We start from the raw sequence: 27,439 nt of genomic DNA, 5'->3' as shown, positions 1-27,439 counted from the left end.
TGGCAGCCAATCAAAATCGATGGCAAAGCCACCAAACAGGAAGTGAGCTCATATCACGGAAACGCTTTAATGTATCAAGACCATATTTACTGGCATGACTTTGGAGGCCATCCAAACTACCCTCATCAAATATGGTGTCATTTGGCCACTAGAGGGCATCACAATTAGCAAAAACATATTTTGGCTCATATCTCAGAAACACTTTGACGTATCAAGACCATATTTGTTGAGATGACTTTCGGCACCAGTTCATGTACCCTCATCAAATTTGGTGTCATTTGGCCACTAGGGGGCGCCACAATGAGCAAAAACGTGTTTTGGGTCATATTTCTTTACGGATTTAGAATTCCATCTACATTTTGATGTTAGTGATGCTCTGGGACGTCCCTGTAAAGAACCTTGCCAGCCTGTCATCTCCGTATGAGAATCCGCCTTGTGTCTTGGCCAAACTTTCGCGTGTTGACACAAAACTTGTCGTGTGGGCGTGCGGTCGCCTCTCTTGCCGGGTCGCCATGGCGGCGCACCTGAGTAAGCACACTTTCGCATTTTCTCCGGAAATGCATTCTAGTTATTATTATTACCTCCGCCAAGGAGGTTATGTTTTCGGTAGCGTTGGTTTGTTGGTTGGTTGGTTTGTCTGTTAGCAACATTATGGAAAAAGTAATGAACGCATTGCTCTGAAATTTTTTCCAGAGGTGTGACTGGGCACAAGTAACAATCCATTAAATTTTGGCGGTGATCCGGATCACCTTCTGGATCCCGGATTTTTTAAAAGATTCTTGGCGGAGGTCTGCGCTCTCCGAGTGCTTTTCTAGTTTTTTGTTTGTTTTTTTGTTTTATTTCAGTTTGACTGAAGCTTAATGCTTGTATGTTTCGTCTTTAACTTGTTCCCTATTGAGCAACCTAATTTTAAAAATACAAATCCCTAAACCGACCTCCAAACTCCAAACAAACAACTTGTTAAGTTAGGCTACGGTCACACTACAGCTCGCGATGCTTTGTCGATGAAAATGACGCGTTCGGTGGCAATGTTTCCCCGAGCTTCAGGAAGTATTCCCAAACCCATCTGCGAGTATTTGCTGCTTAGTTTGCCAATTAAAACATCGCCACCAAATTTCAATGCATGCATTAAATTTTTTCGGAATGTTTTTGGCCACTCACAAGGTGGAGACACACCAAAAAACAACTCGTGAACCTCGGAGAACATTCGTCGTGTATCGGATGATTGGTAGCCATGCTACCAATTTTTCATCACCAAGTAATCGCAAACTTATCATGAGCTGTAGTGTGACCACGGCCTAAGGAGTAAAAACATTGTTGGGGGACGTACTGTTCTAGGAAAATGATCAACAATTTTTAAGCAATGTGCCATCACTAACAGATTTTTATTTTGTAATGAGCAACATGTTAGAATAATTTTCCATCATTTCCAGCACCAAAATGCTGACGTCAGGGGCTCAGGGATGGCGTCAGGTTGCCACCATGAGGAAGTTATCAGGGCTACATGACCACCATTAAAATAAAACATGGACAGTGGTGAGGATTTTGGAAATTATTGGTTAAAAATTTAAAAGAAAAAGAAACAATACATGATCCTGGCAATTGCGATGTTCCAAATATTCTGAATGGACGCTAAATCACAATAAAATAAAATGCATCTCCCACTTGTGCATAAATGTCTACATCACTGTTTTTGAGCTGTGTACATGCTAAAAGACTTGAAAAAAATTTTTATATTTTCACATATGTTGTATATAAAGTAATAGTTTGGCTCTCAAACTGGTGGAATTGTAGGCAAGCTTATAAAAAGGTTCACCGATTCCCCGAATAGCTCCCATGAATAGCCTCACGTTAATTACATCACTTCATCAGACATCCTTTTGATGTAGTGCTGTCTGAAAAGTGAAATTTGAGTCAGTGATACCCAACCCATATAGGAATTCCACAAAGCCTACCCAATATAGAGAGTGAAAAGTAAATGTTTAACAGCTGAGTGTCTTACTTGTGCTTAAAACGTTCACACAGTCCCTCGATACACTCGAGCAGGACGGAGGAGTCCACTCCCTCCTGCATGTCCGTGTCATCACTGGATATGGTTTCGGCTGACGTCGAGGTCGGGACGATGACGGCGTTCGGGTTCTTTCCCTCGAGCAAGTCCTCATAAATCACCATCACACTCTCAAGGAACTCTGGTAGAGAAATAAGAAGGGATTTAGTAAAGAAAAAAAATCCATAAACACACCCAGCTCGAACATTCAGACCTAAAAGCAAAGTTTCAAAGAGAAATTGACATGATTTTTCGCTTAATAATACTAGCTATTTTTAATAATAATATTAATGTTATATCGCAATAATAATAATAATAATAATAATAATAATAATAACAATAATCTCTATTCTTATAGCACTGTGGCAGCAGGGGCGTGGTCGAGCGTTGGCTGTGAATAGTGAGGAATCAGGTGAACCAGCAGGTAACGTGATCATTGACACCTGGGATTGATTACTGGCTGTCTACTAATGTGTGTCTTTCAGTGGCCAGTAACGAGAGAGGGAGCTGTGTTCCCCAGTGTGTGGCTGTGTTTGTGTTTGCATGGTCAAGGCACTGAAAAGTGTATTGTGAAAAAAATAAAAACCAAAACACACCTTAAACTGTCGTGCCTGTCTCCCAGTTCCTCATTGCCTGAACATAAATATGCTAGTGTGTAAAGTTCTTTTATATGATAGATAGATGGATGGATGCTTTATTAATCCCAGAGGGAAATTCAAGTAACATTTCCGCATTGCACAAGATCAATACAAAAACTAAATAGCATTATACAAGCAGGTCGTATAAAAAACTAAAATACAAAATACCAAAGAAATAAAACATTACCAACAAGAGCAAATAATAGAATATACAGTTCTCAGTGTGTGAGGTAGTGCAGTTGGCAGTAACCAGTCACAGTGCAAATAAGAGTGTAATGAGCAGTGCAAATACTTTGTGGACAGTTACGGTACATACATGTGCAGCGTGTTTAGTGGTATATGGTAGATAAAAAGCATAGTATATTACATGATAGGCATAGTTAAAGTATATATCAGTACATATAGTATATATAATAGTGTGATAGTATACGATATATAAAGTTAAGTTAGTATATATAACAGTGGCAGGTGAGAATTCTACCACTGAACCACCAATGCTCAGTGAGGCGGCACGGTGGTGTAGTGGTTAGCGCTGTCGCCTCACAGCAAGAAAGTCCGGGTTCGAGCCCTGTGGCCGGTGAGGGCCTTTCTGTGCGGAGTTTGCATGTTCTCCCCGTGTCCACGTGGGTTTCCTCCGGGTGCTCCGGTTTCCCCCACAGTCCAAAGACATGCAGGTTAGGTTAACTGGTGGCTCTAAATTGACCGTAGGTGTGAATGTGAGTGTGAATGGTTGTCTGTGTCTATGTGTCAGCCCTGTGATGACCTGGCGACTTGTCCAGGGTGTACCCCGCCTTTTGCCCGTAGTCAGCTGGGATAGGCTCCAGCTTGCCTGCGACCCTGTAGAACAGGATAAAGCAGCTAGAGATAATGAGATGAGATATATAACAGTATGTATAATATATACAGTGCTCAGCGTAAATGAGTACACCCCCTTTGAAAAGTAACATTTTAAACAATATCTCAATGAATACAAACAATTTCAAAAATGCTGACAAGGCAAAGTTTAATATAACATCTGTTTAACTTATAACGTGAAAGTAAGGTTAATAATATAACTTAGATTAAACATTTTTTCAGTTTTACTCAAATTAGGGTGGTGCAAAAATGAGTACACCCCACAACAAAAACTACTGCATCTAGTACTTTGTATGGCCTCCATGATTTTTAATGACAGCACCAAGTCTTCTAGGCATGTCTGTGAAGATACTCAGTCATCCAGGTACATAGTAATCTGTGGTTGGTAGAAAAGAGCAACTGGACTTGCTTGAAAAGTCTTGAAGACGTTTCGCCTCTCATCCGAAAGGCATCATCAGTTCTGTCTGTCTAATAGGGAGTATCAAGTATTTATCCTCTCATGGATCATCATAGAATCCGAATCAGAATGCTGATGGCTGCATTGTAGGTGGCTGTCCAGGTTGACAAAAATGAACGATCCTCTCAAAAAACTGGCATACATCTTAGCCAGAGAGGATCGTTCATTTTTGTCAACCTGGAACGACCATCACTGAACAGGGGTGGGTGTCTATGACATCTATCAGCCACCTACAATGAAGCCATCAGCATTCTGATTCGGATTCTATGATGATCCATGAGAGGATAAATACTTGATACTCCCTATTAGACAGACAGAACGGAGGATGCCTTTCGGATGAGAGGCGAAACGTCTTCAAGACTTTTCAAGCAAGTCCAGTTGCTCTCTTCTACCAACCACAGATTCTTCTAGGCATGGAATGAGCAAGTTGGCGACATTTTGCAAGATCAATCTTTTTCCATTCTTCAACAATGACCTCTTTTAGTGACTGGATGCTGGATGGAGAGTGATGCTCAACTTGTCTCTTCAGAATTCCCCAAAGAAAATAATTTATTTCCACCACGAAGGTGAAGACTACAAGAAGATCAGCAAAGCTTTACTTATCAGTCAGAATACTGTAGCAAAAGTGGTACAAAAATTTAAGAAAGATGGAACTGCAACCATCTCACAGAGACGTCCACCTCATCCACGGGAGTTAACACCTCAACAGGAGCGTCTTCTGATGAGAAGAGTTGGAGAAAATCGGCATGCAAGTTCACTGCAGTTATCTAAAGAAGTAGAATGCCAAACTGGGTGACTATTTCCTGTGACACAATATGGCGTACACTGCAGAGGAATGGCATGCATGGATGCTGTCCACAAAAGAAGCCTCTCCTAAAGCCCAGGCACAAAAAAGCCTGCCTAGAGTTTGCCAGGGCCCATGCTGACAAAGATGAAGACTACTGGGACTCTATACTCTGGAGTGATGAGACCAAGATAAATGTTTTTGGAACTGATGGCTTCAAAACTGTATAGCGTTGCAAAGGTGAGGAATACAAAGAAAAATGCATGGTGCCTACAGTGAAACATGGTGGTGGCAGTGCCCTTATGTGGGGCTGCATGAGTGCTGCTGGTGTCGGGGAGCTGCACTTCATTGATGGCATCATGAATTCACAGATGTATTGCTCTATACTGAAAGAGAAGATGCTACCATCACTCCGTGCCCTTGGTCATCATGCACTTTTCCAACATAACTAAACACACATCTAAGGCCACTGTTAGATTTCTGAAGAAGAACAGGGTGAAAGTGATTCAGTGGCCAAGTATGTCTTCTGATCTGAACCCAATCGAACACCTATGGGGAATTCTGAAGAGACAAGTTGAGTATCACTCTCCATCCAGCATCTGGTCACTAAAAGAGGTTGTTGTTAAAGAATGGAAAAAGATTGATGTTGCAAAATGTCGCCAACTTGTTAATTCCCTGCCTAGAAGACTTGGTGCTGTCATTAAAAATCATGGAGGCCATACAAAGTACTAGATGGAATAGTTTTTGTTGTGGGGTGTACTCATTTTTGCACCACCCTAATTTAAGTAAAACTGAAAAAATGTGTAATCTAAGTTATATTATTAACCTTACTTTCACGTTATAAGTTAAATAAATGTTATATTAAACTTTGTCTTGTCAACATTTTGGAAATTGTTTGTGTTCATTGAGATATTGTTTAAAATGTTACTTTTCAAAGGGGGTGCACTCATTTACGCTGAGCACTGTAAGTAAGTAGGTACATTATAACAGTATATAATAATAAAGTATATAATAAGGTAAAGTACAACATACCGGCTTATCTACAAATATCTGTATATACATACCCATCTATGCATATAATGTACATCTATGTAAGCAGCAGAAAAGTGCAATAGACATGAAATGAGCAGTGTAACTAGTCCTGAGTACAGCAGAGTCACAGAGTCTTATTTTTGCTGAGCCGGGAGGAGTTGAACAGTCTAATGGCCTGAGGGACAAAAGACTTCCTGAATCTATCCGTGGTGCAGGGCAGGAACAACAGTCTGCCACTGAACAAGCTCCTCTGCCTGATGATGGCACCGTGCAGAGGGTGATGAACATTGAGAGCAGTTTGCTCAGGGCCCTTCGCTCTGCCACTGGTGTAAGGGACTCCAGCTCAGTTCCCAGCCCAGAGCCAGCTTTCCTCACCAGCCTGTCGAGCTGTCCAGTGTCTCGGTTCTTAATGCTGCCTCCCCAACACACTACAGCATAGAAGAGGACACTGGCTACCACAGACTGGTAGAACATCAGCAGCAGTTTTCGGCAGACCCTGAAGGACCCGAGCCTCCTCAGGAAGTAGAGTCTGCTCTGACCCTTCCTGTAGAGGGTGTCAATGTTCACTGTCCAGTCCAGCTTGTCATCCAGATACACACCCAGGTATTTGTAGGTCCTGACCATCTCCACATCGACGCCCTCAATAGAGATCGGCTGCAGAGTCGGCCTGGACCTTCTAAAGTCCACAAGCATTTCTTTTGTTTTGCCAATGTTCAGCTGCAAGCGGTTGGATTTACCCCACAACACAAAGTCCTGTATCAGGCTCTTGTACTCCTCTTCCTGTCCATCATGAACACATCCCACAATCGCAGTATCGTCCAAGAACTTCTGCATGTGGCAAGACTCTGAGTTGTATTTGAAGTCTGATGTATAGAGAGTGAACAGAACTGGAGAGAACACAGTCCCCTGTGGTGCTCCCGTGCTGCTGATCACCATGTGGATGGACACATCTCATCTCAGCTCATCTCATTATCTCTAGCCGCTTTATCCTGTTCTACAGGGTCGCAGGCAAGCTGAAGCCTATCCCAGCTGACTACAGGCAAAAGGCGGGGTACACCCTGGACAAGTCGCCAAGTCATCACAGGGCTGACACATAGACACAGACAACCATTCACACTCACATTCACACCTACGGTCAATTTAGAGTCACCACTTAACCTAACCTGCATGTCTTTGGACTGTGGGAGAAACCGGAGCACCCGGAGGAAACCCACGCAGACACGGGGAGAACATGCAAACTCCGCACAGAAAGGCCCTCACCGGCCACGGGGCTCGAACCCAGACCTTCTTGCTGTGAGGCAACAGCGCTAACCACTACACCACCGTGCCGCCTGGATGGACACATCCACAAAAAAAAAAAAATATGCAAGTTAATCAAAAGAATTTTAATTTTGAACCGGTTCACCATTTTGACAAACATGCATTGAGTCAGCAGGAAAACACTAGGAGTGACGTCATCAGAGTGAACCATCAGGAATCATTATCCATACAGGACACTTTTTCCATGGAATAAAAACATGTATTCTATTCCCTCCTAGTGGGTTTCATTCATTTAGTTTGATAGCATGCAACATTGTTAGCATATCGCTTATCCTACCTGTATTACGTCACGCTACCCAATGGAGAATGAGCATTGAATATGGTTTACGATATTGCACATTGTCAAGACAACATGACGTCACACGTTGGAGCTGATGCGAAAGTCTAATGAGAAAGTTTTCTGCTGCGCATGCACAGAACCATTTCTTTGTTCGCCGGGAAAGAGAAAGATGCATTGAACACCTGAAAGGCTACCAAAACTTCATTAGATATTCTTCACACATATTTACAAGAGAAAAACATACCAACAGACATCAAAAAACTGGAAAAGAGACACGTCGGAGATGTAAAACTTCTGTGCTAGCAAGTGACTGTGACAATTTGTAAACAAACATGGCTGCCAGGCTTAATTTGTTAAAAATGGAAGATTTTGAGGGAATTTTGGCTGTCAGTTCACTCTGTTGTGTGTAGTTGTTGATGTTGATTTTAAAAGTAACTAAATAAATTACACAGGGGAATGAATATGTGAGTCTGAGTGAAAAATACTGTAGTGAGCGTGCAGCGTGGAAGAAGAGTCTGGAGAAATCTTAGTTTCTCGATCGTTAGCCCATGCAACTTGCTCTCGATAGCACTGGCTTGAATGCTTTATTAGCATTCGCTAACACTACTGATGAATGCTACACCGGCTGGAAGGTGACTTCACTGTCATGCTGATGGCGCCAACTCGCGGGTAAGCTAGAGTTGGCCTTCGAGAATGCTGATATGAAGAAAGTGTGTATGTATAATAATAATAATAATAATAATAATAGTGGCTGGCTTGTTTTCGTGGTACATCAGATATATTCCATTCAGCTACTCGTCTTCGACTCGTTCTATATCGTGCTAGTTGAATGGAATATATCTGCTCCAAATGGACTCTACAAATGCAATCGATTAGCCAAGACATGTTTGATATCCACCATTGGTGTGATTCGTTTTGACCTGGAGCTGTAATGCTAATGGGGCTAAAAAGTAATGGAAGTCGGTCTTAATGATAATCCATACACATGCCAATATTTTCATATGCCTGCCTTAAACAGCACTGTTATGCAATGTAAGGTCATTCAGAAATTTAAAAAAAAGGAAAATATTCAGCTCAAAAAGTGTAACTATATTAGCATCCACATCACTTCCTGCTTTCCACCATAATTCCAACTTGTAACGGTGAAGTTTTGTTCACGTTTATATATTGTACTGATATGTGACTATTTTATAAATGATTATCAGTCCTAGCTTCCATCATCCATCTCTACAAGCACAAAGGAAGCCGATCCCAGTGTGACAATCACCATGGCATATCATTACTCTCTACAGCAGGAAAGAACTTAGCCAGAGTGGGTACTGAACCGATTGATCAACAATGTAACCGGAAGAGTCTACCCTGGGTCTCAATGTGGTTTTCCTAGTGGTCACGGTACTGCTGAAATGATCTTTGCCTATAGACAGCTGCAAAAATAAGATCAACTGTGAGCTACTGCTCACTTGCGTATCCCCCCGCTCTCACTTACATCAGAATACAAACAATTGAAGGAATAGGACACTTATTGTAAATGCTGACTTCAACAAATAATTAACCCTGAAACAAGTAAGTAAAGAGCAATGTCTCTCCCCAGGGATTTCAAATAGCATCCTGCTAAACTGTCATTTTGAAAAAGCATTTTGCTTCTTGAAGTAGCGTCAAAATCCATGCGATATGTTTCGTAAATACATTCAGTCGGTAAACAGGAAGTCGATGTGCGACAGACCTGAAAACGGTATACATGGTATAGAACCTCAAGCTGAAGCTCGGTAACAAATATCAAGCAGTAATGATTTGTAGTTGCTGAGAAACATGTTATGAAAATTTTGTAAATCCATGCTATATGTTTCATAAATACATTCAGTCGGTAAACAGGAAGTCAATGTGGGACAGACCTGAAAATGGTATACACGGTATAGAACTCCAAGCTGAAGCTCAGTACTAAATATGTTTCTGACGGATGGAGATACGGACGGACGTAAACCAGTATCCTTTGGAGTGGGGGTATAATAATAAATAATAAAAATGCTTGGAACAAAACAAACCACTCTACATGGTATTTGTGGACTTAACAAAGGCGTTTGATACTGTCAGCAGGGTCGGTTTATGGACGCTGCTCCATAAAAGTCAGATACCCTGACAGATTGATTGCTATCATTCGATCATTTCCTGATGGCATGATGGGCCGAGTTTCAGATAATGGCAAGTTCTCCAAACCGTTCAGCATTACCAACGGCACCAAACAAGGTTGTGTATTAGCCCCTACACTGTTTGGTGTATAGTACGCGTTTCATGACTTGGAACTCAGCGTGTATCTTCAAGCTGAGATATGATGGTGGAGTGTTCAACCTGAGACACTTCTTAGCCCACGCTAAAATAACCGAAATGCTGATCCGTGACCTACTGTTTGTGGACGACTATGCACTTTTGGCCCACAGTCTTGAGGACATACAAGCCATAGTTGACAGGTTTTCAACTGCGGGCAGGAAGTTTGGATTCACAATCAGCATAAAGAAAACTGAGGCGATGGATCAGCCTTGTCCAGGCGGCAAGCACTATGACCCAGTAATAACAGCTGAAGGCAAGAACTTGACATCAGTAAAAAGCTTCTGCTATCTCAGAAGTGTGATGTCGTATGACGGCTCCCTAGACAATGAAATTACCAACTGCATATCCAAAGCCAGTGTAGCATTTGGCCATTTGGCTTGTGGAAGAGCCACAACATAAAGCTGACAACAAAGATCAGTGTCTACAGAGCTGCTGGACTGTCCTCTCTTCTATATAGATGTGAAATGTGGACTCCTTACAGAAAGCACATACAACAACTTTGAGTTCCATATGCACCGTCTTTGCAGGATTTGCAATATCCACTGGCAGGACCACATACCCAACACCACTGTTCTGGAGACGTGTTGCATGGTAAGCAGTGAGTTGTGTATGGACACAGTGCATATCCCAAAAGCACTATTTTATGGACAACTCAGTGTTGGTAGCCACCGGGTAGGTCGCCCGTGGCTTCATTATAGAGACATCCTCAAGAGAAACATGAAAGTGTGCAGTATAAACTTAAACACATGGACACGGACACACTGAGCCAGTCATTGTGGGGAAAGCGCTGCCTCATTGCTGTTGAGGACTTTGAGAAATGCCATGTTGCCAGTGAAAAGGAGAAGAGGGCTGCCAGAAAAGCCATCAGCCAGGACCTGGCATGACCTCCAACTGCAAGCATTGAGACAAATCATCCATCATGACCTACAGGATACTCCAGCTCAGTCCTAGCTTCAGTAATCCTAAACACTGTCCTGTGCTCATCCCAGGATTCTGAACATTCAACACAGTACTGTTTATTCTTGGCGTTCCTCTTCTACACCTGTAAACTGTAATGATTTATAATCTCACTATCCGCCATCACCCAGACGACTTTCCCTTGGGAGTCTGACTCCTTTCAAGGTTTTTTTCTTCCATCAGCTACATTTGACTTGTAGCTCCAGTTCTGTCCTAGTACAGAAGCTCATAGGTCTTGACTAGATGGGTGTTCACATGGCAACTTTTACTCCGGTGTAGCACCGGGGCTGCCCCGGTAGAGCGTTCACACGGTACAAAGTTATACCGGTGTAGCCCCTGAAAGCTGCTTAAACCGGTGCAAATCTAACCCTGCTCGGGAGGTGGTTTAAGAAATTTACTCCGGAGTAAATGCTAGTTTGCGGGGCAGCACCGATATAAAATGGGACGTCTGAACGCTACAGGGGTAGACTCGCTACGCGTGAGGAGAGTTGATTACATATGGGCATTGCATAATTTGCATCCTGGTATTTTGCGCTTCCAAAATGGCGAATATCAACAACAACAGAACTGCGTGTCTTCCAGTGTTGCCAGATTGGGAGGTTTTAAGTGCATTTTGGCGGATTTGAACATATTTTGGGCTGGAAAACGTCAGCAGTATCTGGCAACACTGGTGTCTTCATCCACGTTGTTTTCCTGGCGCTTGGTGATGCCATGACAACCGGGAAAAGGAAGTACATTTTCACGCATGCACATATTTCATTTCCGCATTATTACTATCGCATAGCACGGTCGCAAAAACTGCCGTGTGACCGCAAGTGGGGCTGCACCGGTGCTAACACGCTTCTCTCTAGTAAGCAGGCTTGTGACGTGTGAACGCTCCACAAAATTTACACCGTTGTAAGATATATCGCAACAAAATACATCGGTGCAGCATCGATGCAAATATGTGCCGTGTGAACACCCCTTAGGAGAGTTTCATTAGGGATAAGTGGGAAATGATGGACTTTTGATGGTCCTACCTTCATAATAAAACTGGATTTGGAGAGAGTAGATGAAATCTGAGAAGGACATGGGGCAGTCCATAGCATCCTCCATCAGGACAATCCTATAATACAAGCAACATCAGAATACAGTGTTTACTAATGTGAAAATGAAAACACGGGGACATGTTGGGACACTGTGTGGTCTGCTGTGACTGAAAAAAGTGTAAACAAAAGTGGTTTATTACTTGGCTGTGTTCTGCACCATTTCAGCAGGAAAGTCTGGACATAAGAGCTGGAGAAGCGACGTATACTCCATCATCGTTAGCAAATCTGTGAAGAGGTTAATAACATGATTACGTCACAACCGTACAGAAACATATCAACACACACACATATACACACACACACACACACAGTGGTGCTTGAAAGTTTGTGAACCCTTTAGAATTTTCTATATTTCTGCATAAATATGACCTAAAACATCATCAGATTTTCACACAAGTCCTAAAAGTAGATAAAGAGATCCCAGTTAAACAAATGAGACAAAAATATTATACTCTGTCATTTATTTATTGAGGAAAATAAGCCAATTTACATATCTGTGAGTGGCAAAAGTATGTGAACCTTTGCTTTCAGTATCTGGTGTGACCCCTTTGTGCAGCAATAACTGCAACTAAACGTTTCCGGTAACTGTTGATCAGTCCTGCACACCGGCTTGGAGGAATTTTAGCCCATTCCTCCGTACAGAACAGCTTCAGCTCTGGGATGTTGGTGGGTTTCCTCACATGAACTGCTCGCTTCAGGTCCTTCCACAACATTTCCATTGGATTAAGGTCAGGACTTTGACTTGGCCATTCCAAAACATTCACTTTATTCTTCTTTAACCATTCCTTGGTAGAACGACTTGTGTGCTTAGGGTCGTTGTTTTGCTGCATGACCCGCCTTCTCTTGAGATTCAGTTCATGGACAGATGTCCTGACATTTTCCTTTAGAATTCACTGGTATAATTCAGAATTCATTGTTCCATCAATGATGGCAAGCCGTCCTGGCCCAGATGCAGCAAAACAGGCCCAAACCATGATACTACTACCATCATGTTTCACAGATGGGATAAGGTTCTTATGCTGGAATGCAGTGTTTTCCTTTCTCCAAACATAACACTTCTCATTTAAACCAAAAAGCTCTATTTTGGTCTCATCCATCCACAAAACATTTTTCCAATAGCCTTCTGGCTTGTCCACGTGATCTTTAGCAAACTGCAGACGGGCAGCAATGTTCTTTTTGGACAGCAGTGGCTTTCTCCTTGCAACCCTGCCATGCACACCATTGTTGTTCAGTGTTCTCCTGATGGTGGACTCATGAACATTAACATTAGCCAATGTGAGAGAGGCCTTCAGGTTCTTAGAAGTTACCCTGGGGTCCTTTGTGACTTCGCCGACTAATACACGCCTTGCTCTTGGAGTGATCTTTATTGGTCGACCACTCCTGAGGAGGGTAACAATGGTCTTGAATTTCCTCCATTTGTACACAATCTGTCTGACTGTAGATTGGTGGAGTCCAAACTCTTTAGAGATGGTTTTGGAACCTTTTCCAGCCTGATGAGCATCAACAATGCTTTTTCTGAGGTCCTCAGAAATCTCCTTTGTTCGTGCCATGATACACTTCCACAAACATGTGTTGTGAAGATCAGACTTTGATAGATCCCTGTTCTTTAAATAAAACAGGGTGCCCACTCACACCTGATTGTCATCCCATTGATTGAAAACACCTGACTCTAATTTCACCTTCAAATTAACTGCTAATCCTAGGGGTTCACATACTTTTGCCACTCACAAATATGTAATATTGGATAATTTTCCTCAATAAATAAATGACCAAGTATAATATTCTTGTCTCATTTGTTTAACTGGGTTCTCTTTATCTACTTTTAGGACTTGTGTGAAAATCCGATGATGTTTTAGGTCATATTTATGCAGAAATACAGAAAATTCTAAAGGGTTCACAAATTTTCAAGCACCACTGTATATATTTGTTTTCCTATCCTTGCGACAACCTTCCATTGATATAAATATTAATGCAGCTAAGGAATATTATGCCTACACATAAATCTATATCTAATCTTAACCTCAACACAAGGAAACATTCATTCGTTCATTTTCTATACTGCTTATCCTTTGCGGGTCGCAGGGAAAGCTGGAGCCAATCCCAGCTGACATTGAGCGACAGGCGGGGTACATCCTGGACAGGTCACCAATCTATCACAGGGCTAACACAAAGAGACAGACAGCCATTCACACTATCAATTTAAAGTAGCCAGTTGAACTAATCAGCAGGGCTTTGGACTGTAAGAGGAAACCAGAGAACCCAGAGGAAACCCACGCAGGCACGAGTAGAACAAATTCCACACAGAAAGACCCTGATTGACCAACAGGTTTGAACCTAGAAGCTGCTTGCTGTGAGGTGACAGTGATAACCACTGCACCACTGTGCTGCCCATGAGGACGTACTATGTCTCTTTTAGTTTTATAAATAAAAGCGGTAAAAAAACCACACCCATACCTACCTCTGTTCTTTCCAATCTGTCTGAAGCATTTCCAGAAGATGTGGATGAAGGAAGCTCGGTTGTGTGCTGTACCTTTAACATAGCTGAATTCTCTGAACAGAACATGGTTCCCATTCTTCACACTGGTGAAGCTGCAAAATATCAAGCACTTTAAGGAATCCTTTAGCAAAGACATTTGTTCATTTCTGAAGGTTTGCTCCTTTCGTACGAATGGTATCACCTGATGACGCATGATGTGTATTGGAAAACGTAGCAATTACACCCCCTTATTTATTACCCTGGTAACTAAGGAAGCAAACTTCCAACACTTAACATGTCTTGAATAATGATCAACATTTGATACAATGGATAAACTGAAAGAAACTGTCCATTTTGGCTAAACATTCAATTTAACAACATACCACAGTTGTATCTAACTCCAAGATCACCGATACACACTTGCTTTCATTCTTTCACAATTTTGTATGTCAAACTTTTCCAGTATTTTTATATTTTAGAACTTTAACGTGTTATTGTTATTATAATTATTATCCATCCAGCCATTATCCGTAACCACTTATGTATGCTATGCAGGGTCACAGGCAAGCTGGAGCCTATCCCAGCTGACTATGGGCGAGAGACGGGGTTCACCCTGGACAAGTCGCCAGGTCATCACAGGGCTGACACATAGACACAGACAACCATTCACACTCACAGTCACACCTACGGTCAATTTAGAGTCACCAGTTAACCTAACCTGCATGTCTTTGGACTGTGGGGGAAACCAGAGCACCCGGAGGAAACCCACGCAGACACGGGGAGAACATGCAAACTGCACATGGAAAGGCCCCCCGTCAGCCACTGGGCTCGAACCCAGAACCTTCTTGCTGTGAGGCAACAGTGCTAACCACTACACCACCATGCCACCCCTGTTCTTATTATTATTATTATTATTATTATTATTATTATTGTTGCTGCAACAATTTTAATCAGTAGAATAAATTTATATTTTCTGCTCAATATCAAAGTTGATCAGACAGGAGGGACCTCTGGTATATCATTTCCAAGCAATTAATTAATTTATTTATTGATAAAATTGCTTCTTTTTTTTATTGTACATTGTTCTGTTAACCGTGACAATTGATACTATAATATAGCATTGATCATAAAATAAATTTGTAAAAATTAAAATAAAATAAAATAAATGCCAATTTGTTCATTTTCTTATTTTTTATAAATATGTGACAATATATAATACAGCAATTATGCATGAATGTATTGATAATTTATCAAAAACTAAATGAAGTTGCGTTATATGGCATAATAAGAGACTGTGTATTTAATTATTTATTTACTTACAGAATTGTTTTTTTAAAATAAAAGATATAGTGCGAGCGGCACCTGGTTTTTCTGTCCAGACAGGCACTATAATTTGCACGTTTTATATATATATATATATATATATATATATATATATATATATATATATACGCATACACTGTAGGTGAGCAGCAAAAACAGTTGATGCAGATTGTTGAAAGCATGAAAGAAATCACCACCCAACTCCAATGACTCAGCTTCTCTGGCACGCCTATGGTTACTAACCAAGCTGCTGCCTCCACGGCTGATACCAGTTCGTTTGTTGTCAGTAAACCAGATAAATTTGATGGCTCACCTAATCAGTATAAAGGGTTTTTGTTACAATGGTCGATATTTTTTATGAATTCCCCTCTGAACTCTGACAAGGCTCGTATTTCTTTTATGATTTCTCGCCTTACGGACAAGGCCTTAGATTGGGCTACCACAGTTTGGCCCATAGTCCAGTCCGACACTTATGACAATTTCGTCAAAGAATTTAAAGCAGTTTTCGATCACGCCAATGAGGGCCACTCTTAAGGGGAATTACTCACCCGTTTATGTCAGGGTAATCACTCAGTTTCTGACTATGCTTTGGAATTTCGCACTCTTGTGGCTGGGAGTGGATGGAATGAGCCGGCTTTACTAGTGACATTTTGCAACGAAAATGGCGTGTAAGGATGACTATCTTTCACTAGAGAAGCTGATTTCTTTAGCCATTCGCCTAGACCAACTGAAGCATGGGAGAGGTCTTTGTAAATCCCCTACAGTTCCAGCTGTCGCACTGACTCCTCGCCGCCCGTATCCACCTCTGGCCTGGACTCATGAGGATCCAGAATCCCTAGAACCCATGCAGTGTGACTCATTCCATTTGTCTGCGGAGGAGAAGCAACGGTGTCTCCATGATGGGCTGTGTCTCTATTGTGGAACTGCGGGTCACATTCTATGTGACTGTCAAATACGCCAGCGCAGTACTTCGGCACCGACCCCGGGAAAACACGTGGAGCATGTGATGAGTGCACCCACTAAGGGATTGATCTCCAAGTCCTTCCTCCTACCTGTGACAATTAACTGCCCTCAGTCTGTCTTTGTGTTCGCAGCATTAATTGATTCCAGAGCTCAAGGGGACTTTATCCACACCGAGCTGGTGGAACAACTCCAGGTTCCTGTGGAGCCACTGGAAGAGCCGCTGAGATTGACTGCTGTCGATGGGGATCCTGTGGGAGGACTTGTTAACCGGGTGACAAAACCCATTAATATGACTGTCAGTACTTTGCATTCTGAAGAGATTCGTTTTTTTTGTATTGAATTCTTGTGAGTATGCCATTATTTTAGGTTTGCCCTGGCTTAGAAAACATAACCCCGTCATATCCTGGTCCGATAAAGAAATACTCTCATGATCCAGTTACTGCTATGACCATTGTCTAGCTTCCCACAGTGTTGGTATCATCAACGACTATAGAAAGCCCCAATCCCAATGTTGTAGTTTCCGTGTCCCCCGAATACAGTGACTTGTTAGAAGTATTTAGTAAGAAAAGTGCTACCAAACTTCTGCCTCACAAAGAATATGACTTTTCCATTGAATTAATAGATGATGCTATCCAACCTAAGTCTAGGATTTATCCACTCACTCAGGCGGAAGAGAGAGCTATGGAGGAGTATATTCAGGAGGCTTTAGAACAGGGTTTCATCCGTCCTTTTACTTCTCCCGCAGCTGCAGGGTTCTTTTTCGTCAACAAGAAAGATGGGGGGGGGACTTAGGCCCTGCATTAACTATCGTGGGTTAAATCAAATCACTAAACCCTATTCTTACCCGCTGCCTTTAGTCCCCGTAGCGCTAGAACAACTTCATGGAGTGTTTATATTTACAAAACTCGACTTAAGAAGTGCATACAATTTAGTCCGTATAAAGGAAGGTGACGAATGGAAAACAGCATTTCTTACCACTAGGGAGCACTATGAGTATTTAGTAATGCCCATTGGGTTGCATAATGCCCCATCCGTATTTCAAGCGTTTGTAAATGACGTCCTCAGGGATATGCTTGGCAAATATGTTATGGCCTACATCGACGACATTTTGATTTACTCCCCTAATCTCAAAACTCATATTCGTCATGTCCGTTCTGTCCTTACACGTCTGCTTGAGAACCAGCTGTATGTGAAAGGGGAGAAGTGCGAATTTCATCTCCCTTCTACTTCTTTTCTAGGCTACGTCATCAGTCCGGAGGGTGTCATTATGGACGATAAGAAAGTAGAAGCCGTAACGAATTGGTCCGTCCCTACTTCCATAAAGGAGTTCCAGCGATTTCTTGGGTTTGCTAATTTCTACCATCGTTTCATTCGCAATTTAAGTAGTCAAGCAGCTCCTCTTACCACCTTATTGAAAGGAAATGCCAAAAAACTCTCATGGAATCCCTGGGCACAGGAAGCATTCAAATCCCTCAAGGTAGCCTTCACCTCTGCCCCCATTCTGAAGCATCCTGGTCCCACTCAGCCTTTCGTGGTGGAGGTGGATGTCTCTGAGGTAGGCACTGGAGCTGTGCTGTCCCAGCGTGTAGGTGACCCCTGCAAATTACATCCGATAGCCTTCTACTCCCATAAACTGACACCTTCCGAATGTAATTACAGTATTGGAGACAGAGAATTGCTGGCCATGAAACTAGCTTTCGAAGAATGGCGCCATTGGCTAGAGGGAGCTATGCATCCCTTCCTCATGTTAACGGATCACAAAAACCTTGAATATTTACGGGCAGCTAAACGGCTCAATCCCCGTTAGGCTTGGTGGTATCTATTCTTTTCCCGATTTAATTTTTCCATTTCTTATCATCCCGGTTCCCGTAATATTAAAGCAGATGCCCGGTCTCATATATATCCCAGTCCCGAATCCTCCCCTGAGGTAGTTCATGTACTACCCCCGTCAGTTGTGGTTGCCCCCATTTGATGGGAAATAGACAAAGAGATCGACAAAAAACTGTCACTCCTGCCCCTAAATCTTGCCCTGTAGGAAGTAAATATGTACCAACTCAATGCAGAGACAAGTTAATTACATGTGCCCACTCCTCTTTGTCTTCTGGCCATCCGGGAGAGACACGTATGCACCAGTTATTATCTGGCAGATATTGGTGGGAAAATATGCTATCAGATATCCATAGGTTTGTCTCCTCATGCACCACCTGTTCAAAATGCAAAACACCCAAAACTCTCCCTGCCAGTAAACTCATGCCCTTGCCTGTCCCTTCTTGTCCATGGTCACATTTAGCAGTAGACTTTGTTACTGACTTGCCCCCCTCACAGAACTACATGGTCATTCTGACCATCGTTGATAGGTTCTCACTAGGAGTTAGATTTATTCCCTTCTTTAGCCTACCTACTGCCTTTCAAACAGCTGAAACCCTTTTTAACTATGTGTTCCGTATATTTGGTATTCCAGAAGATATAGTGTCTGATCGAGGGCCTCAATTCACCTCGCATGTATGGCCAGCTTTCTTTGAGAGACTGGGAGTTAACGTCAGTCTCACCTCCAGTTACCATCCCCAGTCTAATGGTCAATGTGAAAGGGTAAACCAAGAACTGGGAAAGTTTTTGAAACTGTGCTATCACAAAAACCAGGCTGACTGGTCCAACCACTTGCCCTGGGCTAAAATGGCCCAAAACTTGTTAATTAGCTCTGCTACAGGTCTCACACCCTTTCAATGTATGCTGGGTTACCAACCCCCCTTAATGCCATGGTCTGCCATGCCCTCTGATAACCCGGCTGTTGACAGTTGGATGCAACGGAGCAAGCAGGTCTGGGAACAGACTCACTAGCGGATCGAGAACGTCCTCCGCTGACACAAGAGGCTGGCAGATCATCATAGAGGTTACACACCTACCTACCTCCCTGGAGACCGAGTGTGGCCATCGACCCGGGACTTCAAGTTTCCTGAGGGAGGTAGAAAATTATGACCCAAATACGTAGGTCCATTTAAAATTCTCCAGCGAATTAATTAAGTTACTTACAAATTAGATCTGCCTGTGCATTACCGTGTTTCTAACTCATTTTATGTATCTCTCTTGAAACCTGTTGTCTCAGGTCCATTGGACGAGGCCACACCCAATGTCACACCCCCACCTCCGGTGTATGTAGAAGGTACCCCAGTGTATGCTGTCCACCAATTGCTGGACTCCAGAAGAAGAGGATGGACTCTGCAGTACCTTGTGGACTGGGAGGGCTATGGGCCTGAGGAGCGTAGCTGGGTTCCCGCACGAGATATCCTGGATCCAGGGTTGGTAGAGAAGTTCCATCAGCGTCATCCAGAGAAGCCCGCGCCTCAGTCTAGGGGCCGTCCCAGGCGCCATGGGTCTAGCCCTCCCGGCAGTCCATGCAGCAGTGGTCCCAGAGGTTGTCTGTGGCAACGACCCTCTGTCCAGCACTGCGGCAGTTCCGATGGCTCGCTCAGGAGTGTTCCCGGCAGCGTGGGTGGCAGTCGTCGTGGTCGCCCTTGTCCCTTGGCCTCCTCCTTGGACTCCTGGGGGGGGGGGGGGGGGGGTACTGTCACGCTCCCGGGCTCACCTAACACTCAGGACTCTACTTCCCACAATCCCCCTCACACACCAGTCACTACCACGTGCACTCCATCAGCCAACCCGGACCCCCGAGTTCTAATTACCATCACCTGTACCTTTTTGTTTCTGTTTGTATTTATACCCCTTTGTTTGTTTTGTTCCTCGCACAGTATTGCCTCCACATTTCGTAACCCTACTGAGCATTACTATTCTGATTGTATTCCTGTGTACCTGTGTATGACCCTTTTTGCCTTCCGGTTTTCTCCTGTTTTGCCTAGCCCTTGTGTTTCTTTGCTCGTTTCTCTTGCTTCCCGATTTCTCAATCCTCATTTGTTTTCCGACCACGATTTGTCTAACCCTTGTTATGGTTTTGGATCTCTCAGTATTGAGGTTTTTCACCCACGTGACCAAGTCATGTGATGCTGCCATTTTGGACGTCACGGCTCGAATCAGTTTGAATGCGAGGAAGGTGACAAATGAAAAACATAAAAGAAAAAGGAGCGAGATGCAGAAAACACCTTCACTATCCAGCGACGTAGGGCATTTACAGGGCGAGCAGAGGGAGAGGTATTTGCAAAAATTGAGGTTAGCAGGCTTAGAGAACGACGTTTACCTGCTTCCACCAGGATTGTTCACTGACGTACGGAAGTACACAAAGCCCTCGTCTTTACCTGACTTCTGCCCACATGATCTGTATACCTATGTCGTTAAAAACCCATCACCATACACAGGTATTGATCTGAAAGTGTATAAGAGTTTGGATGCCTACAAATATTTTGTGTCAGGCTGGGTAACATGCCTACATCAGCGGGTCGTCCCTGGAGCCGGTGGTCGCCATCTTATTACAGCTAAGGTTTGTTCACATTTTCATTTACTTTCGGTCCTCAGGATAAACAAAATGTTATTAAATGTCATTGAAATAACTTCTTAGTCTGTTGAGACATGGCCCGTTATAAATTTGCTGTTACCAGGCAATGACCAAGAACTGTATTATTAGGGTCGGTGTCTGTGTTGTAGCAGTGTACTAGCAGCTAGCTGTTAGCACTAGCTAATGTCAACAACAGTAGCTGGTATGTTACTGTAGCAATGTTTACGTTCAGTCATTTGGATGACTGTTAAAACCTTGCAGTCTCAAGTTTTTCCTTTACTGTATTTACTAGTTTACTGTAATTATGATCCGGCAGCTATTTACACCGGATCCAGTGTAAATAGCTGCCAGAGCCGACGTCCGAGCTTGCCGGAGCTAGCGCGCACGGGCAGGCTAGGAGCTAGCATGCTCGGGCAGGCTGGGAGCTAGCGCGCTCGGGCAGGCTGGGTGCTAGCGCGCTCGGGCAGGCTGGGACGTCGGCTCCGGCAGCTATTTACACTGGATCTGGTGTAAATAGCTGCCGGATCATAATTACAGTAAACTAGTAAATACAGTAAAGGAAAAACTTGAGACTGAAAGGTTTTAACAGTCATCCAAATGACTGAACGTAAACATTGCTACAGTAACATACTAGCTACTATTGTTGACATTAGCTAGCTTGACCTTCAAAATGGCGGACACCGGGGCGTCACGTGACCCTGTGACGTCAGGTGAAAAACCTCAATTGACCTAGCCTGGCTGTTGTACATTGTGTTTTTCCATTGTGCTCATTAAAACCTTGAGTTCATTCAATATCCGCGAGCGTCTGGTTTGTTACAGCCACGTTACATACACATACATACATATATATTATATTACACACACACGAGAGGAAGTCAAAAAGTTCTAAGACAAATTGAAAAAAATTTTATGAAAATAACAAAGCTATTTCTCTACATATCCTCCATTTAAGTCTAAACACTTCTGCAAGCTATATTTCCAAAGGAGAATTCCTTCTTTGTATTCCTTTTTTTTAATTCTTTTGAATTCCTTTTGAAATTATAACATCTGTCTTAGAACTTTTTGACTTACCCTCATATATAAAATTTGCATATTTTAGATGCTTCTTGTTTTTTTATTCTATTTATAACTACTTTTGTCTTTTTTTTTAATTCTCTGTTCAGGCACCAATCACCTAAGCAACTTCCTTTTGTGGTGAGAATATGATTGGCAGCGGGCTTGCTTCTGATTCTGATTCTGTTTCTGGGATGGAGAGGAGCACTCTGAGTGCAGACTGCTGCGTGATGGAGGAGAATAAAAGCCATCTCAGTCCCAATGGGAGACACAAGGCCGCCAATGGCATCCCGATCACCGCAAACGGCAACACAGTCCACATGCAGCCGCAGAGAGAGACATGGACCCGACCGATGGACTTCATCATGTCCTGTGTGGGCTTCGCTGTCGGTCTGGGGAATGTGTGGCGCTTCCCTTACCTGTGCTACAAAAATGGTGGAGGAGTCTTTCTCATTCCCTATGTGTTTTTTATATTTCTCGGTGGAATTCCTACCTTCTTTCTGGAAATTTCTCTGGGCCAGTTCATGAAGGCTGGAGGCATCGCTGTGTGGAACATCGCTCCTCTCTTTAAAGGACTCGGCTATGCTTCGACAGTCATAGTGTTCTTCTGCAACACCTACTACATCGTGGTCTTGGCATGGAGTTTATATTACCTCATCCAATCCTTTACGAAGACACTGCCCTGGTCTACCTGCACCAACTACTGGAACACAGAAGACTGCGTTGAGACCTTCCACCACGACGCCTGCAAGAATGGAACCATCAGCAACTACACCTTCATGAACAAGACCTGTAAGGAGTTAGAGAACGCCACATCTCCCATCATTGAGTTCTGGGAGAATAAGGTGCTGCGTATCTCCAAAGGCCTGGACGATATGGGACAGATGAACTGGGAGATAATTCTGTGTCTGATAGCTGTCTGGCTGGTGGTCTACTTCTGCATATGGAAGGGAGTAAAGTCGACAGGAAAGATTGTGTATTTCACTGCCCTGTTCCCCTACATTATCCTGAGCATTCTCCTGGTAAGAGGTGTGACCCTTTCTGGGGCTTATGATGGGATCATGTACTATCTGAAGCCTGACTGGTCAAAGATTAAAGAGGCCCAGGTCTGGATCGATGCTGGTACTCAAGTGTTCTTTTCTTACGCCATCGGACTCGGAGCCCTGAGTGCTCTCGGCAGTTATAACCAATTCAACAACAACTGCTACAGGGATACGTTTGTGTTGGCCCTGATAAACAGCGGCACCAGTTTCTTCTCTGGCTTTGTAGTTTTTTCCATTCTGGGCTTCATGGCTGTTGAGCAAGGTGTGGACATCTCAAAAGTGGCAGAGTCAGGACCGGGCCTGGCGTTCATCGCGTACCCCAAAGCTGTGTCGATGATGCCCGTGGCACCACTCTGGTCTGTACTTTTCTTTTTCATGCTGCTGACACTGGGGTTGGACAGTCAGTTTGTTGGAGTAGAAGGCTTTATAACTGCCATCCTGGATCTGCTCCCTCAGCGCTTTAAAAAGCGAAAAATCATTGTGGCGATCTGCTGCATGCTTTGGTTTATTATAGGTCTCTCCATGGCTACACAGGGAGGGATGTATGTCTTCCAAATTTTTGACTATTATTCAGCCAGTGGAATGACCCTGTTGTGGCAGGCATTCTGGGAATGCATGGTTGTCGCTTGGGTTTATGGTGCTGATAGGTTTATGAATGATAATATTGGCCATATGATCGGTTACCGGCCTCTCCCTTGGATGAAGTGGTGCTTGTCGTTTCTTACTCCATGTGTTTGCATGGGAATATTCGTGTTCCACCTGGTGAACTACAAGCCTCTTACCTACAAGAAGACGTACATGTACCCGTGGTGGGGGGAGATGATCGGATGGTGGATGGCTCTCTCCTCCATGCTCTGCATCCCTCTTAGCGTCATCTACAAGCTCATCATGGCCAAAGGATCCTTCAGAGGGCGCTGGGAGAGTCTGACCAAACCCGTGTGGGGTGCACATCATTCGGAGTACATGGAAACTGATGTGGACAACAGAAGCCCGTCGTCGCTCTCCCCAGGCATCGAAGACAACGTGGTCATCGTCCTCAAGAGCACTATGTAGCAGTGAAGATGGCGGATCCACACAAAAGCCACAATTCAATAGCAAATAGCTGTGAGAATAAGTTTACAAGAAGTCCGTGACTCAATCACATCATTGGATCGGGCAGAACATGCGAGCTGAAATTGCTGCTGTTTCTACTTCACTATATTTCAGCAGCACACTATGAGCTCATCCTTGGTTCAGACAGAGATGCACAGCATAAGAAGGAGTCTAGCTTGGATAAATACAGATACATGTCAGTCCATTTGAATCTATGCTCATTAACGCCCATATAGACATAGACACAGCAAATGGGTTCACTGTATTTAAAACTAAGGGCCAAAATAGATGATCTATCATTACATTCTCCCTTTTTTATTCTGTCATTCTGTCATATAGTATTATGCTATATACGTTGTATAAAACAACGTATTTTGTGTATATTTTGGTCGATATATTAATAAGTGTTAGTTTGAACATGAAAATAGAAAATAAATAGTTGCTCTTTTGTCTTTTTTTATTACCTGACTACTGATGTGCATTGAACAATTCCTTTTATCGCTGTCGATCTTTTTTTTTAATTGAGTGTATATATAAAATGTCAGCATTTTTTTAATTAAAAAAAATGCAACTCGGTTTGCTTCCCAAATACGAACACTTCCTTCATCTCGCTCAGACAGGAAGGACTCGTTGCTATAAAACTTCCACATTTTGCATGGTTTTTTTTCTTTAAAATATCAGATTTTTGTAAATAAGATTTTTGAACACCAAAATAAAAAAGATATAGTATTAAATGACAAAAATCAGTACTATAATAAAGTAAATGTATTATATATTTGCTAATTTATTTTTGATACAGTTGTGTATTTGTCAATTAATTAATAATTTATGGGTTTCTTTTTTTAAATAAATGATAGATACTGGCAGCACGGTGGTGTAGTGGTCGCCTCACAGCAAGAAGGTCCGGGTTCAAGCCCCGTGGCCAGCGAGGGCCTTTCTGTGTGGAGTTTGCATGTTCTCCCCATGTCTGCGTGGGTTTCCTCCGGGTGCTCCGGTTTCCCCCACAGTCCAAAGACATGCAGGTTAGGTTAACTGGTGACTCTAAATTGACCGTAGGTGTGAATGTGAGTGTGAATGGTTGTCTGTGTCTATGTGTCAGCCCTGTGATGACCTGGCGACTTGTCCAGGGTGTACCCCGCCTTTCGCCCATAGTCAGCTGGGATAGGCTCCAGCTTGCCTGCGACCCTGTAGAACAGGATAAAGCGGCTAGAGATAATGAGATGAGATGAGATGAGATGAGATGAGATGATAGATACTATAATGAAGCAACTATGTATTAATTTATTTTATGTTTTGTTGTTGTTTGCACTATACAGTCCTGTGCAAAAGTCTTAGACGCCCTTTTTTTTAGTAAAAACATTGTTAATAGAGTTTTATTTGATGATTTCTACTGTACATTATTGAGTCAGATAAAAACAAAGCATTTTAGATTTCCAAATGTGACAGAAAGATGTTTGTATGTCAGTAAAGAAAGCAAGATATTATGTAAGAGACACTTCTTAGACAACAACACGATGAAGGCTTTTGGGGTTTGCTGCAAAAACAAGAAAGAAGTGAGACGGTCAAAGTGTCTGGAAGAACTACGGCTGGTTCCGGAAGATGCTCAGTAAAACCTACAGCTCATTTCCTTATAGAGTTGCACTCACTGTACCTGAGACTACTATTAAAGCAAAGTGTCATTACATCAAATATTGACTTTGTGACATTTTATTATGGTTTATTGCTTTTTTTTTTTAGAAACATTTAATTTCATAATTGAAGGCATCTTTGCATGTACCTAAGACCATCTCTCTCACACACTCACACACACACACTGAAGTGCACAGGTAATAGTAAATGCCCAGAGATGTTAGAAATCTGTGCAGAGATGCAGCTATTGATGTCACATGGTCTGATTGTTCAAATTAAACTCACTATTCTGCAAAATATCGCATGATGCCAAACTGGATGAATTCCTCTCTGTGCTCCAGCAGCTGAATCACAGCATCATTCAGATAGAAAAGAGCACTGCTCTCTGCTGCAATACAACCATATATAGATTTATATAACAATAACATGACACTGATGTAAACTTATCAATGCAGTGTGTGAGATAATAACTGCAGCTATAGAACAGAAATAAGAAATAAGTGTAATTGCAATAGCATACCTAAGTATTCCTCTGCTGTAATGGTGAACCGATCTGTGTTCATTTTCATATTGCTGTATAGAGACTGGCAGGGTGAAGCCGGGTGGTCACGTGAACAACAGATCCGGAAGTAAAAACAACCGATGGAAAAGATCAAAGTAAATATGACGTAGTAGCAACACAACAATCAGCAATACGGTTCACAAACCAGGTACAATAATAATATTATATTTTAACAAAAATAATACAGTTTATAATAAAAAATATATAATTGTTTTAAGATTAGATTATTAAAGAGTAAATAAGTAATTTTTTTTAGAGAGACGTGTATTTCGACTTTACAAAAAAAAAAAAAAAAATCTAATCCCTAACACTCTCAGTGGATTAAATGATACCTCAGATCATTTTTAAAACAGAAATATATAAAGCAACAATGTGGTGGATCTGTACAAATGTACGCTTGGGGATGTGTACTTGTTAGACTGGGCTATCCATCCATTATCTGTAGCCGCTTATCAAGTCAAGTTTATTTGTATAGAGTTTTTAACAATAAACATTGTCGCAAAGCAGCTTTACAGAATTTGAACGACTTAAAGGTGGGGGGTGTTCTCATCTCATCTCATCTCATCTCATTATCTGTAGCCGCTTTATCCTGTTCTACAGGGTCGCAGGCAAGCTGGAGCCTATCCCAGCTGACTATGGGCGAAAGGTGGGGTACACCCTGGACAAGTCGCCAGGTCATCACAGGGCTGACACACAGACAACCATTCACACTCACATTCACACCTACGGTCAATTTAGAGTCACCAGTTAACCTAACCTGCATGTCTTTGGACTGTGAGGGAAACCGGAGCACCCGGAGGAAACCCATGCAGACATGGGGAGAACATGCAAACTCCACACAGAAAGGCCCTCGCTGGCCACGGGGCTTGAACCCGAACCTTCTTGCTGTGAGGCGACCACTACACCACCGTGCTGCCAGTATCTATCATTTATTTAAAAAAAGAAATCCATAAATTCTTAATTAATTGATAAATACACAACTGTATTAAAAATAAATTAGCAAATATATAATACATTTACTTTATTATAGTACCGATTTTTGTCATTTAATATATCTTTTTTATTTTAGTG

The 27,439-nt window shown here is 42.6% G+C and overlaps 2 protein-coding genes across 2 annotated transcripts in view; one reads left to right on the top strand and one right to left on the bottom strand.

The window, feature by feature from the left end:
• The window catches only part of cstpp1 (centriolar satellite-associated tubulin polyglutamylase complex regulator 1), a 38,971-nt gene extending 12,596 nt beyond the window's left edge, over positions 1-26,375 (bottom strand). The window contains exons 1-6 of the mRNA XM_060927044.1: positions 26,327-26,375; positions 26,092-26,194; positions 14,242-14,372; positions 11,924-12,008; positions 11,715-11,800; positions 2,003-2,189 (exon numbers count right to left, since the gene is read on the bottom strand). Coding sequence (XP_060783027.1) covers positions 2,003-2,189; positions 11,715-11,800; positions 11,924-12,008; positions 14,242-14,372; positions 26,092-26,194; positions 26,327-26,375 — 641 coding nt within the window. The remainder of the gene's footprint in view (positions 1-2,002; positions 2,190-11,714; positions 11,801-11,923; positions 12,009-14,241; positions 14,373-26,091; positions 26,195-26,326) is intronic.
• LOC132890249 (sodium- and chloride-dependent creatine transporter 1-like) lies at positions 22,237-24,138 on the top strand. Its single transcript, XM_060927043.1, has one exon. The coding sequence runs from the start codon at positions 22,237-22,239 to the stop codon at positions 24,136-24,138; it is 1,902 nt and encodes a 633-aa protein (XP_060783026.1).
• Positions 26,376-27,439: the final 1,064 nt, after the last annotated feature.

Source organism: Neoarius graeffei, chromosome 8 (assembly GCF_027579695.1).
Source record: "Neoarius graeffei isolate fNeoGra1 chromosome 8, fNeoGra1.pri, whole genome shotgun sequence".
NCBI lineage: Eukaryota > Metazoa > Chordata > Actinopteri > Siluriformes > Ariidae > Neoarius > Neoarius graeffei.
This window is presented reverse-complemented; position numbering and strand designations above follow the sequence as displayed.